The sequence below is a fragment of the Nilaparvata lugens genome, chromosome 10, assembly GCF_014356525.2.
Source record: "Nilaparvata lugens isolate BPH chromosome 10, ASM1435652v1, whole genome shotgun sequence".
NCBI classification, from domain to species: domain Eukaryota; kingdom Metazoa; phylum Arthropoda; class Insecta; order Hemiptera; family Delphacidae; genus Nilaparvata; species Nilaparvata lugens.
In genome coordinates this window covers 10,562,318-10,581,005 of record NC_052513.1, presented here as the reverse complement: position 1 = coordinate 10,581,005, position 18,688 = coordinate 10,562,318, and the positions used below count along the sequence as shown (strand labels likewise).

General features: G+C 34.2%; 1 protein-coding gene across 1 annotated transcript; it reads right to left on the bottom strand.

Moving 5' to 3' along the window:
• Positions 1-473: 473 nt before the first annotated feature.
• LOC111049710 (replication factor C subunit 5) lies at positions 474-17,676 on the bottom strand. Its single transcript, XM_022335856.2, has 8 exons — positions 17,353-17,676; positions 16,244-16,308; positions 12,022-12,149; positions 11,360-11,522; positions 10,280-10,439; positions 8,418-8,629; positions 6,281-6,358; positions 474-1,370 (listed from the first exon to the last, which is right to left on the bottom strand). The coding sequence occupies exons 1-8, from the start codon at positions 17,382-17,384 to the stop codon at positions 1,192-1,194; spliced, it is 1,017 nt and encodes a 338-aa protein (XP_022191548.2). The 5' UTR covers positions 17,385-17,676; the 3' UTR covers positions 474-1,191.
• Between the last annotated feature and the right edge of the window lie 1,012 nt (positions 17,677-18,688).

The window sequence follows — 18,688 nt, the reverse complement described above, 5'->3', positions numbered from 1 at the left end:
ATGCAAGACAGAAAAGTAATCAACACACAACAAATACAGTTTGTTTAGAAAACATAGTTCTGGGTCGCATTTTGCGAGATGTGAGATGAAATTGGACCGAGCTAAAAACAATTAGCATTGTTCGAAGAGATCATAGCCACCTCTAATAATCTATCACCTGTATTAGAGGTGGCTATGAAGAGATACAATAAACGCTTTTTCTAACAGTTGGATGGGTCTCTCCAAAAATTAAATTGAAATCCGCTGATATTTTGCAGTTTTAGGTCACATACTTCGAAACATATACAAACAATAGTATTGAATAGGTACCTCTAAATTTGAATTTTCAGAAGAATAAAATTAACGAGGAACGTAAAATTGAGCTTCATTGTCAATTGTTTCGAATCTTCTACTCAATTTCAATTGCTTAATAAAACTATCAATGAGAATGGCTAAAGTGCCCATTAAACTTGAAAAAATAAAATAATATGTAAAAAATTAGGAAAAAGAATGTTTATTCGTTAACATTTCTCCAGTAAATTGATATACTTGAATACACAAGATGACACAGATAACGATTAAAGATAAAGTGATAGATATGATGGGTAACAATTTTTTTTTAAAGTGACTTCTATTTTCGCATGTATACTTCAAACTAGAGTGGCCCATACGTCAGTTGACGCTAGCAATTTTTAAGGTCAGCTGTTGTTACAAACCAAACCACAGCTGTTTACTACAGTTTATTTTGATGGTTGTTCGTGATAGTGTGTTCATTGTTATTCGATAATAAAGTTAGCAACAGAACAGGGTATAACAACGTGTCACCCTGTATTATGTAAGTTTTACTGGAAAAATGGACGTGTAACGGTTACCAAGAACTACAATTATTGTAGTTCTTGGTAAACTTACATATTGTAAACTTACATATACAGAGTGACACGTTGTTACACCCTGTTCTGTTGTTAACTTTATTATCGAATAACAATGAATTATTCATAACTAACATTCAACAAAATGTGCTATATGAATACTGTAAAGAAGGTTGTTTCATCCCAACGATTCAAGTATTGAACCTGAACATTCAACGAAAGTATTCTCAAGTATTTTCAAAATCTTCAATTTTATAGTAAATGCCGATTTTAGACAATGATTTGACGAGGTTTAGTGGTCAACGCAGAAATAGTTTTCTTCGATATTTTTTCCATAAGCAGATTAATCGTTTTCGTCGATATTGTCCTCGATGTCGGGCACTTTGAGATCTGCCCTGGCCATATGGAATGCTGCAACTAGCGCCGACAACTGCAGACACTCACTTGTGCCCGATGTCAATCTGTACTCAATGTCTGACATTTTTATTAGCAGATTTATCAGCACATCAGGCGGCAGGCTAACTGTAACAGCAATTAAGAGTCTATTAGTACCTAAACAATTGATACAATTGAATATTTCAATTATTTTTCAACTAGTTATTCAATTAATACTATTCTGAACACAAAGCGCTGCCCACCAAGGTTGTAACAGCCGTTAACCATAGATTCTACTCGACATTTCTGACAAAAAATGTTCAGTAAACGTTTTTCCTATCGACCTTAGTTTTCGAGATATATCGATTTTTCGATATTTTCAGAATATGCCCATTTCTGGTCATTAAATACTCAATAACTCGAAAACTACTGGTCGATTTTCAATTTCAAGGGTATTGTTGGAAAGATAAAAAGCATTTCAAACAAGATTAATGTAATTCTATTAATTGTCAGACATTTTGTAGTTTTTTATTGGGGCTTAAACTTGAAAAAATGCTATTCTTCGAATTCAAAGTCAAATTTCAAACAGTTTTTTCTCGATTTTTCTACGAGTAATTATAGTAGTTCCAATATTTCAAAAACTCCTCCATTTCATAAGCTCTCGAATGAGTATGAATTCGAAAAGATAAGTTCCATGATAGAGTTCAAAACTGCTAATATCTGGAATGAACACCTTCAAAATGAGGAAATTCACAAACAGCATGCATCAAGTAGTGATTTTAAGGGTGAAATCACCTGATTTCTCTCTGACAATATTCACAAGTTTTAATCAACATTTTTACATTCTATAATAATATGACTTTTTCAATAACTTTCATTATTTCCTGTACTATAAATCCTGAATTAAATAACAAGAAGTGTATGTTTCAGCCTATTTTCAGTATAGTTTTCAGTGTGCTTTCCAGTTAACTGGCATAATTTATATGTATCAACTTTGGCTAGTAGAGAAGTGTTCGCGTTCATTATCACGAAATTCACCTTGATTGAGTACTTGAACATGTTATTGGTGTATGGAGAGTGTGGATGCAATTCAAGAGAGGCAGAGAGAGTATACAGGAGACGTTTTCCTGACCGAAAACACCCATCTCATAACACGTTTTTAAGATTGACAAATGTCAAGATGGTAAGGGTCTAGGATCAGTTTCAAGGTACGAGAAGCCCGTCTTAATTTCTGAAGCTTTTGAGAATCTTATTGTAAAGTATTTCGAGCAGAATCCTCGATCCAGCATCCGACGGGCAGCTGGGATGTTTGATGTTTCAAGAATGATAGTTCAAAAAATATTGAAGAATAACTTTCGACCATTCCATGATACCCCAGTTCAGGAGTTGAATAAACCTGATACTGTTTCTTCGATGAATTTTTTGCCTTTGGATCTTAGCACAAGATTGTGTTTCAAACATTTTATCGACAGATCATAGATACATAAATTTCAATGATAGACATACATGGTCCTCTCATTTTCCTCGCAAGAATAAATGGTGAAGTATTTTTGGACTTTCTGGTCAATGAGCTTCACGAATTGATGGAAGACGTGCCTCTCAATTTGAGGCAGAATATGTGGCTCCAGTTGGATGGCTGCCTCCCTCATTCCCTCATCATGCTAGAAACGTCCGTGTGTGTCTTGATAACAATTATGCTGAGCGGTGGATGGTCCGAGGTGGACCAGTAAGTTGGCCACCACGCTCACCTGATCTTACTCCAGCAAGAGACTTCTACTTTTGGGGGGTTGTAAAAAGTAAAGTTTACTGAGAACCTGTAGAGACCAGGGAGGAACTGATTCTCAGAATTCGATTGACGTTTAAAGTGAATAAGACATGGCCCAACGAAGTGAGACGGGCTACTCGAAGCTTGATAAACGGCAGCAGAAGTTGCATAAACAGGAATATGGAGGCTATTTTGAATTCCTGTAAGCAGTGAGCATGATATGTAACTTGATTACCATCTCAATGATTCCCATCAGTTTTTTCAATTCTGTCATTCAACGACTTTGAATTATTATTCTATGAATAAATTTTGTTGGATCTTGTAAAAGTGCATTATTAATATTTTATAATTATAGGATTTAGGCTATATGCTACCAAGAATAACGCAATAATCAGGTGACTTCACCCTTTAGGATCATCACTTGATGCATGCTGTTTGTGAATTTCCTAATTTTGAAGATGTTCATCCCAAATATTAGTAGTAGTGAACACTTTATCATGGAACTTACCTTTTCGAATTTATACTCATTCGAAAGCTTATGAAATGGAGAAGTTTTTGAAATATTGAAACCTTTATAATTACCCGGAGAAAAATTGAGAAAAAACGGTTTGAAATATGACATTGAATTTGAAGAATAGCATTTTTTAAAGTTTAAGCCCTAATAAAAAAACTACAAAATTTTTAACAACAACAAAAATTACACTAATCTTGTTAGTGAATTTTATCTTTGTTGTGTTATTTAATGTTAGTTGTTGTGTTACTTAATTGTTAGTGTAATGTTTTTATCTTTCCAACAATACCCTTGAAATTGAAATTCGACCAGTAGTTTTCCAGTTATTGAGTATTTAATGACCGGAAGTAGGCATATTCTGAAAATATCGAAAAATCGATATATCTCGAAAACTAAGGTCGATAGGAAAAAAGTTTACTGAACATTTTCTGTCAGAAATGTCGAGTAGAATCTATGTTCAACGGCTGTTACAACCTTGGTGGGACACCTGTATATATTGTATAAATATATCATATTTATATTATATAATCACTTTATATTTTTTACATGGAGTAACTAAAACTTCTATTTTCCTAAACAAAGTTTGGTCCGCTCTGCTATGTAATAGCACTTCATGAGATTTCAACCTTCGAACATGAGCTTCAAATATTTTTTGTTGACCATTGATTTTATATTTTTACTGAATATGAATAATGATATTGTCTGACGATAGTGGGTGATGGTATGATGGGAGATAATGCACCTAGAGCTTGAGTAGTAATTTATCATTGATTTCTTATGAGAAATTGGCTTGAAGGGATGAAATCCCGGCCAGGTTAGCCGAGACGAATAAAGCTCTGGACACATATAACCGCACCGAGCCCGTGCCGAGGTACGGCCGAGCTACGTCCGCCACGCTGATGATGGTAGGAGAACACACATATCGCCGTGCGACAGCCGAGCGGCAGCAGTGTCTCAGTTCTGTAGTGCTACTGTGGTATGATTTCTGAATGTGTTGAACTATTGGTAATAATATAACACTATTAAAGCTTGTTAAATCCGATTTAATTTTTTCAATTCTAAACTAATTACCTGTAGACACAGAAGATGAGAATCATAGTACTGGTATATCTTTCGGTGCATAACAATACCACAATCAGTCATGTATCGTAAATATAAATCAGCAAAAATTGTTATCTTCTGCCTTACGTATATCTATCTAAACATAATTCGTTTTAAATTTAAAACTTAAGACAGTCATGGGTTCCTTCTTTTCTACTTTTTGTTGTTTATTTTATTATTATATTATGTCTATTATACCTTTGGCTCAAGTTATTTGGTTCTACTTTTATTTTTGGTTTAACTTATTTTTTCGTTCAATCATATTTCTCATCACTTTGATCGTACAAAACTGGAAAATTCCAAATCTCTACAATCAGTTTTTCATTCTCCATGTTGAACGAAGCCGCACCGTCTCCGTCAAAAAGTAAACTGAACTAGTTGGTGACGGCGCGGGCACGGCTCGGGCAACAAACACGGTGACGGTGCTGACGCGGTGCGGTGGTATGTGTCCCTACACGTTTGAAAGCATTTGTTTTCTCACTCGCCGTAGTACGTCCGTCACTCGGCCGTGCCGCGGCGCGGGCTCGGTGCGGATATGTGTCCCGACCATAAGACGTTGAACCTTACTAGCTAGCGCTGCCTGTTCGTGGGTTTGAATTCAGTCGATAGGCATGGACCTTTGATCATCTTATCGATTCATTACATTACCCATGCACAAGCTAAAATCTCATGTGGGCATCATCCACAATAAAACATATTTGGCAGTTCTGAACCAAGCTGTCAACCTTCGACTGAAATACATGAAACAGTTAGCAATATTACCAGCAATTCTACCAGTAACATGGCATATAAATGCACTTTTATTCATGGTACAGCACTCAACGAATTGCAAAACTTAAAAATAACTGAATTTCACACTTTAACGATGTCGAGAGGCGTCGACTACATGCAAAAGATGATAAGCCTATGCTTACGCTAGTGATACGAACAGCTAAAAATCCAGAAATCGTCCCATAATAGGATAAGATCAGGTTAGGGGATTAGAATTCAGGTTTTAGCTTTTAAATATGAATATTCTAGTATTATTCAGAATTATTTGATCAAATCATTCAAATTCATTTATTTGCCATAAAATAATACAGATTGATAAAATAAATATTTTAACTTACAAAATGGCACTACCGGCAAAGAAAACTTGTGCGCCGGCAGTGAGTTTGAGCAACTAGGTACAGCAAACATGTCAATAGAAAAAAGAGCTAATTCAAACCACTAGAATAAATAAAACTATGGAAACCAGGTCACATCTCAATACTCACAAACGATAAGACAAAGTAACAAAATCATAGCTTGATAGACAACTTTCAGATAGTACAGGGGGAAATAATTTGAATAAAACATGATAATAAAGAGTTGATGAAAGCCTAGAGTTGAAATAGTTTGACTACAACATTTTCGGTCTTGATCCAGTTCTCAATTTCTGTTTTAAGTGCTTTTATTTTTATAAAATGTTCTGGAATAATATTTATTAGTTTATTTACTATGTAGTTGAATTGTCTTCTGCATATAGTTAAGTCAGTTCGAGGAACAATATATCTGTTTGCAGATCTGAAAATATAATTAGTTTGATCACTTAAGAATTTCCAATCATGAATTTTGTCATAGTTGACAAAACGCCCACTGGAGCTCTGAAGGTTGATACCCATTTGGATTTTTCCCTCTCGTGTTAATAAATTTACTTACTTCTGTGTACAAGAAGATGGATTTCAGACAATATATCCTGGAGAGCTAATCCTTTCGCTATTTTCATTTCTTGAATTACTGCAACAAACAAAATAGTAATTTCAATAATTTGACTGGACACAAATTTTCAACACATATTTTTTGAATCATTACACAGATCAAGTTCGTTGGCCATCAAAATTGACTCAATCCTTCATCCTTTTTGAGGAAATAACAGGATAACATTGAAAGCGCAAAAGAAAAAGTAGTGGTTTATAATTTCAAATCAGAAATCAGCTGTCAGCTGGTTTATTAATTGCATCTTGCATGCAATTAATAACTCAATGCAACTTGATCTTATTTCTCTTCACTTTCCACTGCCTTCAATAGAATAGCTGACATAATATCAGCGGCATTTTGAATGAGTTCTCCAGCCTGTGGGGCCTACTAGTTATGAATTCACTGACAATTGAGTAATTATAAGATTTCAAAATTGCATGTACTTCATTAACCATCCACTCTTCCATCTGATTTGAAACAAATAGTACAGAGCGGTGCAGGGAAAAGGAACATTTTAAAGGTTTCAGTTAGCAGCACTTTATAGTCACCAGTTCGAATTTTTGAACGCATTGCCTTGATGTAATCACAGATCATTTACTGACCTGATAGCATTTATATCATGACCTGAGATCATTTGGCTGAGAGCAATTTATAAAAGTTGTGATAACTGAAGGAAGTTCCAACTCGCCTGAGTATATACATAATTTAAGCCGTCAATGGGCCTCACGCATGTTATCTATCAGCCGGGACCGACAATACACTGTAGGACCGCCATTTTGATTGTGGAAACATGAATGACATGAACAATATATACCATTTCATTGGTAGTATAATGTTTTCATGGATTTATTCTTGGAAATGACATTATTTCAAAATTTTCTATTTCCTTGCACCATCCATAACAGGCTGTAAACACATCTAATGTGGGCACATCTTTCCGATTTTAACTGAAAAATAAATAAGGTCTTATGGACAATTTGATTGTAATACATTGATGAAATGTTGGAGACATGCTTTTTCGTTAATATTATTTTACTAGTTTTAAAAATTTATTAATGGTCATTTGCGTTGAGTCGCGGTGAGTAGCGTTGAAATGGAAATAACAAAATTTTGAAATTTCCTGTTTATTCTATATACTATACATAAAAATCTGGTGTGGCGCACTCACACATCTTTCCTTGCCGTTATAAAAATTGATCACCTGACGCTAGTGTTCACGCGCATCTCAAGTCTAATATTCAAAGATCTGAGCCAGCTGGTGACAGGACAATGCTATCTCTTCATACATAGTGAATGATTTGATAGAATCAACAGTTTGAAATTGAATAATCTCATTTTCTCGAATTTCGTGCTTATTTTCAATTTTAGGTGAAAATGTTACTGAACATTAATTGTAAAGATTTTCATGCTCAATCTTTCCCACTTGAAATTTTTAGTTACAATTGTATCTGAAGCCTGATAGTTGGGAATCTAAAATCAAACTTTGCATAGATGGGGCGGAGCTCCTGAAGTTTTTACAGATATGGGACTTGCATATCAATGACAATTTTATGTATAAATTTGATCAAAATCGTTGGAGCCGTTTTCGAGAAAATCGCAAAAACCCTGTTTTTGACAGCATTATCGCCATTTTAGCCGCCATCTTGAATTGCATTTGATCGAAATTGTTCGTGTCGGTTCCTTATATTGTAAGGACATTAAGTTCCAAATTTCAAGTCATTCTGTTAATTGGGAGATGAGATATCGTGTACACAGACGCACATACACTCATACACACACACACACACAAACACACACACACACACACACACACACACACACACACACACACACACACACACACCACACACACACACACACACACATATATATATATATATATATATATATATATATAATATATATATATATATACAGACCAATACTCAAAAACCACTTTTTTGGACTCAGGGGACCTTGAAATATATAGAAATTTAGAAATTGAGGTACCTTAATTTCTTTCGGAATGCAATACTTTCCTTACTTATGATAATAGGGCAAGGAAAGTAATAAAAGCGAAATGGCACTCACTCAATCATAAATAATGTGCATTACTCACAATCATATGTGGTCTTGAAATCATCATGCAGCAGCCATTGAAGAATCTTACGTATGTCGGACTTGAGAGGATGGCCGACACATGTGTAGACAGTCTCCTCGTTGACTTGTGGGAAGGCAGTCGCAGTGCTCTGCAACACATTCAGCACTTTGCGCATGTCCCCTTGCGACAACTGCATCAAAGCCTTCTTCCCGTCTTCAGTGCATTTCACACTGAAATTATAAAACAAAACTATTGTAATCATTCTAGAGGGATGAAGATTCATCACGTTTTAACACTGAAATTACGACTTGCGGGCTGTAATAATTGTGATATAGTTATTTGTGCAACTAGTGCGCAAAGTGACAGTTTGCTGCACCGAAAGAAACGTTTACGCCCGAGCCGTAGGCGAGGGCGGAATGGTTTCTTGAGTGCAGCAGAGGAACTTTGCGCACGTATTTCACATTAAGTTTTTCCTACAGTTACCATTGAATATGAAAAGTGGGTAATTATGGGTAAAATTGCCTGAAATGCATCAAATGTTTTTCTGTGTAATTTTATTATTGATAAAAACCTTAATCCTAAAATCCTAAAGTCCTCGTTGTCCTTGGTTATAATATATAATGAATAATAATTAGCGCGTTGTGCTTGGTTGCACCTCTGCTCACTATAGCAGCCACAGCAGTCACTGTTACCAACTTCATTTTGATTTTGCTGCACTGTTGCTCCATATAACCTACTAAGTATTTTGCGTTGCCATGTTGCAAATCTGGAGTGCAGAAAAATTTTTCCCGCACTAGAGCGGAAAAGTGATTCTTTGCGTTCTGTAATCAGTGCAGCAATGACCACTTTTCAACGTAACTGTAGGAAAAATATTAAATATATCTACTCGCTAATTGGAGCATGCTTTCGAATCGCATGGGATTCATTGTCAACTGTTCAAAGTTAAAATTTCATAAAATCACTAAATAATTTGAGACACTTTATTAGAATTTTCTAGACCCAACAGACATTGAATTTTATTTAAATTTTCACCCAATGCTGATTTCACATAAGATAAAATTGCTGAACGATGATTAATGATGTAACGATGATATTATATTACAAATTATCAAGAGAGCCATCATTTCAGTATTTACATAAAATATTCGGACAATAATAATGATACAGTAATACATAAACAATACATTTTCATAATAATCATGAGATAATAGATTGTATTATAAAATGATATTGGATGAAAAAATACTAGATTGAAAAGCTACTACTGTATTAAAACTGGACACAAAGGAATGTGATATGTCAGGTTATAAATTCTATTATGAGGATTGGATGTTATACTGTAGTGAAAAGATGTTATACTGTAGTGAAAACTGAGGATTTGTATACTGTAGTGAATAGACTAAAAATTGAAAATAAAAAATATTAAAAATAGTCGTTAAAAAACATTTTACGTATTTCAGTTGTTTTTTATTACTTTCACTGTTAACAGAAAACAAGTAAAAGTACAATACAATAATATAGTTCAAAATTCCTCATTTTTGTTCAATCATATTTTCGCTGTTAACGAAAGAAACATTGGAAAACAGGCAAAGCACAACAAAATACTTTCTATAGTTTTCATCAAAGCTTGAATTGGTGGTTAATAATAATGAGTATCATCAGTATTCAGATTGATTCAGTAACAATCAGAATTCATCTCTGAAAACAGAACAGTACAGGCAAGTCCGTAAACGAAATTGACTAAAGAAGTAGGCACTCTACTGTTGTTGAAGTGAAATTTGATACTTTAATTTTAAATAACATAATTTGAAATTCTAGTTGAATTTCCTCACTGTACTACAGAAAACGAACACGAGAAAATTACTTTTTAGATTACTCACTTTTCTTCCTGTATGACGTGATCTAGTCGAGGCAGGATCTGAGTGGGATCGAGTGGACCGAACCTGAACCTCGTGCAACGGGACTGCAGCGCTGGAATTATTTTGCTCAGATAATTGCAAATCAAGCAGAAACGTACATTCTCTGTGAACCTCTCGATAACTGAAAATTACAACACAAAAGAGCTAATTAAAAATGTTTCATGTCGATTGTGATGATTTTCAATAACTGAACATTAGAACACGAAGAAAAGAGGAAATCAAAAATGGTTCATGTCGATTATTAACATTTTCATAAATAGAACTATTTGTGAATTTTCAAGTTTTAACCTAACCAGTGGTTGAATGCATGTTATATTATTGTGATTGTAAAATAATATATAAATACTGAAACATAGAAACTGAAATTCAAGATACCTTTTTCAACATCATTTTATTTCTCACAACATGTTTCGACTTCAAAAACTATTTGCCAGAAATAAATTTAGAAAAAGGGTACTTTGATTTTTTATTTTTATATAAATTAATACGAGTAGCCCTTGCCAAGGAAGTAAATATTAAGAAAAATATATATATTTACAATATATACTCAAAAAAGGTGTATCAGAGCGATTTGGTTGCAAGGAAAAATTCAGGAATTTGTTAATAATCTATCCCATAGTGGAAATATTTGAAGTTTTTTCCCCCAAGAGGTCCCGGAACGCGGTAACGTCACAAAAACAGCACTACATACACCTATTGGGAAAGTGCAAGTTACCATATTTTATGTAACTAGCGTAAAAAGGCTGTGGTAAACATGCTTTTATCATGAAAAATTTAAATGTATTCTTCCAAAAAATACATTGATTACAATAGATAAAACCCGCTCTTGTATTTTTTTGATTAATGTATTCACGAATTTTCAAATACATTGAGGACCCGCCCACACAGAGAGCAATATGTGCGATCTCATAGGTTTCTATATCTACATCCTAGAAAGCGATCTAAGATATATATATTGAACCTATAGGATCGCAGATCGCTCTCTGTGTGGCTGGGTTCTGAACAACAAAAATTGAGGTTCTTGAATAATTATATACTCACTTCTCCGTAAAGCATTTTGAGCATCATTAGTCATGGCGTCGGCTTCATCAAGAATGATGAGTTTGAAGCCCGATTTGAAAATGGTTCTCGTACTGGCGAAATTCAATATCTGGCCTCGCACTATTCCAATACCTCTGTCATCGGATGCATTCAATTCCAGAACCTAGAGTAGAAATGAGAAATTGTATTTTGCATCGGTCGAAATAGATTGGCAATAAAAAATAAATAACTACTATTATTAACACAGAAGCATTGTCGAGTAGAATAAACCTTTAATTTATTAGCAAATAATATTATCTTTCTATCAAATCAATTAAGAGATCAACTGCATTACCGAATAAAAATACTTGAAATTATCTTCCATCATTTAGGTAATCTTTCATATGGTTTCATGATGTACTATTCAATATAATGTAGTAGCCTAAGTAATATAATTTTCTACATCTAATAAGTTGTGAAGCTCAATTTTTACTAGAATTAATGCTTTTGTAAAAACACTTGCACAATAGTGGATTTGATCATCTGCGCACTGTATTCTACACCTAGAGAATAACTTGATCTATGACAACTGCTCCACAGAATATTTTTTCAAGATTACCAATAATCTGTAGAGGAATCATTAAACTGAAATATTGAATATCATTGAAACTGAATCTACTCACCATAGAACTAAACTGTGCTTTTGGATAGAGTTGTTTCGCACATGCTAGAATCGTACTTGTTTTACCAGTTCCAGGAGGTCCATAAAACAATAAATGGGGCAGTTGATCCTCTTGTATAAATTTGTTGACTGAAAATTAATTTGTATAAATTAGCACAAACAATAATAGATAAATTGGCAATAGTTCAACAAAATTAATTGGACTCACAAATTGGATGCCTTATAAATTCAATTTTTATTACAACGTGAAATTACTGTAACGGAGAAACTCAGTAAAGCAATTTTCGAACACTTCCCGACTAGCTAGTGACTTGAAACTTTCAGAATAGGTAAGGATGTATTAGTTTCATCATTGTTTTTGAAATTGACTCACTCCTTCGTCCTTTTGGAGGATAACAGGATATCATTAAAATTAAACGAGAAAAAAATCTGGTGTGGTACACTCACACAACTTTCCTTGCTCATTGAACTGTAAGCCTCATTCTCAAACGAGAATAATTTAGGGGAATAACATAATGACGATTGGCGGTAACATATTTGAAACTACGATCAGACTACTGTATATGTGTATATATAATTGTTTTCAGGGTTGTCAAAGTCGTCAAAACAGCTTTTCTACAGATGAAATTTCTCGACTATGTGTTCTTTTTATAAACTGCTCTACCTACCTACCTCATGCACGAGGAGATTACAAAGTCCATTTCTCTAGGATGGGGTGGACCCCCCATTAGTTTCTCAGGAAGGAGACTCATGCCAGTTGATAGAGCTGATAAATAACCATACAGAGTATGAATTTGAAAAGAATCGGTCAATTCATTTTTGAGAAAATCGTGAAAAACATGGTTTTTTAGTAATTATCCGCCATTTTTCTCAAGACTTTTACGGACCTCCTGCAATTTTCCCAGAAATGAGACTTATGTCAGTTGATGGGGCTTATAAATAGCTTTGCATGATATAAATTTGAAGAAAATCGTTAGAGCCGTTTTCGAGAAAACCGTGAAAAACATGGTTTTTTAGTAACTATCCACCATTTTTTCCGCCATCTTGAATTGAATTTTATTGAATTTCTTATTGTCGGATCCTCATGGTATAAGGAATTTCATGTACATGAAATTTCAAGTCAATCGGTTAATTAGGAATGGAGTAATGGTGTTCACAGACATACACACACAACACACACAGACCAAAACCCAAAAATCATGTTTTTGGACTCAGGAGACCTTGAAACGAATAGAAAACTTGAAATCAGGGTACCTTAATTTTTTTGGAAAGCAATACTTTCCTTACCCATGGTAATAGGGCAAGGAAAGTAAAAATTAACATTACAAAGCACATGGACAATAACAGCATATCATTGTATTATTTATATCCAAGAGACAAGAAAAACAGTAGTGTGATATTCTACTCTCTCTCAAGCTCTGCCTGAAAGTGAATAACTAAAACGAAATTGTCATAAATTGTATGATTACTTTATTATATTATGTCAAGTAGTATATTATTTAGGATTATAGTAATAAATATTTGTAGGTGGTGGTGATGTTTTGGTCCTTGGCTAAAAATATTGTACATTCTCATTTATCATTTGACATTAATTGTTCCAGAAATCACAATCTTCGGGAGGAAATAGTTATTTGTGCAACTAGTGCGCAAAGTGTCAGTTTGCTGCACCGAAAGAAACGTTTACGCTTCTTTAAGGGAATGGTTTGTTGAGTGCAGCAGAGGAACTTTGCGCACGTATTTCACATTAAGTTTTTCCTACAGTTACCATTGAATATGAAAAGTGGGTAATTATGGGTAAAATTGCCTGAAATCCATCAAATAACTTAGTAGTGTTTGAATGGCGAGGCGGCTGTGTGGTGTGTGCTGTGGTGGCACTGTGCTGTTGCTGTAATAGTAATAATTAGCGCGTTGTGCTTCGTTGCACCTCTGCTCACTATAGCAGCCACAGCAGTCACTGTTACCAACTTCATTTTGATTTTGCTGCACTGTTGCTCCATATAACCTACTAAGTATTTTGCGTTGCCATGTTGCAAATCTGGAGTGCAGAAAAATTTTTCCCGCACTAGAGCGGAAAAGTGATTCTTTGCGTTCTGTAATCAGTGCAGCAATGGCCACTTTTCAACGTAACTGTAGGAAAAATGAATTTCAATATACTTCTAATTCAACATTAATTAGTGCAAATTCGAAGAAATATAACTCAAGTTTTATTTTTGTGTACAATACTCAATAATAATAAAAAATCTATTGATAAATACGAGGGAAATTTTTCTTTAAACCTCCGGTTGGCCATAAATAAATAAATGTATATAAAATATTTTTTTCACAAACAGTTACTTTAAGATCATTCTTTAACTTAATTGTCGTTAAGGTTAAGGCATTTGTCATATCCAAATATACAAAGTCGTAATCAGGGCCAGGTCTTCCTGGATAGATTGTGTCAATTAAACATGGTACATAAAACTGTAGGCAGCGTCACAGTCCAGCAAAGCTTTCGCCGAAAAAATCCTCTAACCGGTAGAAGCTCCTTCCAACAAGCCACTTTGACAATGAGCTTCTGAACACACTGACTGGGCGTGCCCTAACCGAGTTCGGCAGGCAGTTGAACATTCTCACCGCCAAAACAGGAAAACTGTCCTTCACTCTTGACAGGCGACAGCGCGGCACATCCAAGTCAACCCCCCTTAGAGTTCCATGTTAGTGCACTTCCTCCCTTCTAGCAAACGTGCAGATGTTTCTCCTGTCGTGTAGGAGCGATGACAATATGTACATGCCATGAACTGTATGGATGGAATATGGGCTGACAGTGTGCATCATACTCGCTAAATGTCATTACACGAAGTGCCTTTTTCTGGAGCAGGAGTATGTCCTTCACATGCGCCGAATGTCCCCATATCAAGATGCCATACTGTATGTGGCTGGCAAATACTACATGGTACAGCATCAACAGGCGTTCAACAGTAAGTAGTCTTCTCATCTTCCGAAGCAGATAAATCACTCTTGATAGCCTCTTGCAGACTTTGGAAATATGAGACTCCCATGATAATTACCAGTGAACCAGCCTACCAAAACCATCTATATAAAATGCTGCCAGATGAGTTTAAGTGGGCTATGACGTTCTTTTAGAGTTACTCGTTAGTTTTGGAAGCTCTCCCTCAAAGTCATGTGGGGAAAAATATAAGTTACTAGTGGCCAAGTCAGGTATGTATAGTGGGTTATCTAAATCATACAATTTGATTTGTTGGAGAAGCCGTTCGGTTGCACCAGAATTGTGAGTCCGATTTATCATGCATCACAACGATTCGGAAAGTTATTTCAAGCGAAATCTTCAATATTCCGAGACCATTCACGCACAACCTCATCAATGATCGCTCATAACGTTTTCCTACAGTTACGTTGAAAAGTGGCCATTGCTGCACTGATTACAGAACGCAAAGAATCACTTTTCCGCTCTAGTGCGGGAAAAATTTTTCTGCACTCCAGATTTGCAACATGGCAACGCAAAATACTTAGTAGGTTATATGGAGCACCAGTGCAGCAAAATCAAAATGAAGTTGGTAACAGTGACTGGGCTGCTATAGTGAGCAGAGCTGCAACCAAGCACAACGCGCTAATTATTATTCATTATATATTATAACCAAGGACAACGAGGACTTTAGGATTTTAGGATTAAGGTTTTTATCAATAATAAAATTACACAGAAAAACATTTGATGCATTTCAGGCAATTTTACCCATAATTACCCACTTTTCATATTCAATGGTAACTGTAGGAAAAACTTAATGTGAAATACGTGCGCAAAGTTCCTCTGCTGCACTCAAGAAACCATTCCACCCTCGCCTACGGCTCGGGCGTAAACGTTTCTTTCGGTGCAGCAAACTGACACTTTGCGCACTAGTTGCACAAATAACTATTCCCGTTTGAATCATTCTTCCTTCGATTTACATATGCTAAACTAAAACGAATAAAGCTACAGTAGTAGCAATTGGCGGGAGGGAAGACTCAAGTGACGCGGCCATGTTTCTGGGTCAATAACTCAACATAAATTGACGATCTGGCCGCAAGGTAATAAGACGTTTGATGAGGATGACAAGCTGTTCAAATCTGTGATAGTCGCTCCCCTAACGCTTGTCTGTGTCTTAAGATATGTTATCGGAGTAAACAAAATGAACCTCGTAAAATCATAAATAAGAGTGAAGGATGATCACTTACAATAAAATACTTACTAGTTCTTATAATATCATCATGCGAAATTAAATCATCTAGTTTACTTGGTCGATATTTTTCCACCCTGTAACAGAAAGTAAAAATGAATGTACTTTAATTTGGAAAATTAAAACCTATACCTGAGAAATCCCTTCGAATCGTTCAGTGTTTTCTACGCTTTCCATATTTGCATATTCAGTAAATTCAATGTAGATTGACACATTTCACATGTTTATAAACGTAAACAGTATAAACATTTATGAAATGATAAGCACAGAACCCGCTTATTAAAAACGTACACATCATGATGATGAGTCAGACAATAAAGATTCTAGTAGGCTATAGCAATTCTGCTTTAATGTCATTTTTTATGTTTATTTGCCATTACATTTTAATATTAATACATTACCGTAAATTAAATACACCCTGGGAGTAATAAGTCTTTCGAGCTACTTTTAAAATATATACCGTAATTACAATCCGAGAGGTTGAAATCTACTCAATTTGTCCTAAACAAGACTGAATAAAATACAAAATATGTTTTGGTAGCCTTTTCAGCAACCTTCTAGCTCAGATAATAGGATCTTGAAATCGGAAGTCATAAGGTACACATATATTTTTCTAGTAAAACCCCTCACTGTATACCAAAAGTGAATTGTTAGAAATTTTTGGACATGCTGTGAATGAACACTACACATGCACATTAGATTGGAACAAGTTATTGTTATGATATTTTCTAACTGGGGGGGAGTTTTATTATCTAGTTTCAAGTTTAGTAACTACTGTAGGAATAAGATAATAACCATACACAAACTATAATATAAAGCATATACAGTAATTGATAAAAAAATACATCATTAAGTATATATTATGATTTCATTGAGGGCACTATGGTATTATATGAAATTAAATTCCATTTGAGAGACAAAATACATTATCATTATATATATTTTTTTTGTAATGAATTTTTAGTTTGAAAAGCATAAATTTATTTTCTGATCATTTCATTGTAAAGGCTCCGTTTAATTTATAGTTTACCTAGTCTGGGTTTAAAACTAAAATCAATTTACGTTTTACTATTTCAAAGTACAGAACAACTTGATACTAATTAATTCTATTTATTACTCACCATGGTAGATTCTTTTTCTCTTCAGTAATCATTTTGAAAAGATTTCAAAAACAAATGGAAATAAATCAACAAGATTGCGTTTTCTATTGTCAAACCTCCGTTATTGGATTCAACACAAATCATCCAGTTCACACCTAGAATGGCATTTTAGAATGTGAATTACCATAAACGATTATAAAAACTAGAGTTACCGTACTTTGATAATTCCCTTGAATCTAAATCACAAAAATAATATAAATAAAATAGATTAGCAAGTTTGTTACAAACCAAAAACAAAGCTGCCTTTAAATTTTTAGGTTAGCATGAAGGCGATGGAAAATGCCGCGCATATTGCCTGCCATCTGTATCGCAATCGAACAAGCGTTTCGTAAAAAAGTTAATAGATTGAGATATTAATGAATTGATAAATATAAAATTATTAGCAGCAAAAGATAAAATAATGAGCAATTAATTGTGAAAATTTGACTTCAAAATTGAAATCTATTAAAAAACTCCTTTCTTTACACATTGATGATTCGCAATGAATAATGTAGTTGCACGATTCCTCGTCGTAAAAGTTGACTAGATTTTGATGTTCCTGAAAGCATACCTTTTATACGTTATAAAAGTTAAAAGATTGAAATAAATTAATTAATTTCATTTTAGTTCAACAATCTCAAATTGTTATCGCACAACTGTAATTTTAGCTATAATATTTTATAAATTGGAGTGGATATATATACAGATCTCTATCACAATTTTACACTGTCTGGCAACCCTGAATATTTTCCTTAATTTATTCAAATTAATATAATAGGGTGGATCTAAATTGAAAGTAAACAGTGAATACGTGTTTTAGGGTAAATATAAGTATTTGATAAACACAACTTGAAATCGGCACAAACATTGTTTTTTATCATCACTAATAAATAATAAGTTCATTGTAAAAATTTATTTAAAGTCATTTTATTCAAAATGAATGTAGAAAAGTTGATTATTTTACTTAATAATTCAACAACAAAATTTGTCAAATAATCAGGTGTTACAGGTAATTTGAACAATATTCAACTGAGTTCTCTACATAAAAAAATAGTTCTATTGTAGTCTTAGTAGCCTATTGATCTTGTAGTGAAGCAGTATATGTTAAATTTAAAACTATTGATAATATTTCAAAACGTAGATGATGGAATTATGATTGTTTTTCAATTCTTGGAGATAATTAAGGATTTTCATGAAAGAGATACGATATAATAGTTATTTTTATGAGTATGATAAAAGCTCAAGCCACCAGTGGGTCGCCAAGTGTACCTGCGAATCGTGTCATAAACTACTATTCCGGTATAGGATTGTTTTCCGG

Bases quoted from the DNA above. Each gene is read 5' to 3' on its own strand.
- LOC111049710 (XM_022335856.2), bottom strand. From the start codon at position 17,384: ATGATTACTGAAGAGAAAAAGAATCTACCATG. The intron at 10,440-11,359 runs GTGAGTATATAA...TGTAATTTTCAG, and splicing joins TCAAAATGCTTTACGGAGAA to TTATCGAGAGGTTCACAGAG. The intron at 8,630-10,279 runs GTGAGTAATCTA...TTATAATTTCAG, and splicing joins CACGTCATACAGGAAGAAAA to TGTGAAATGCACTGAAGACG.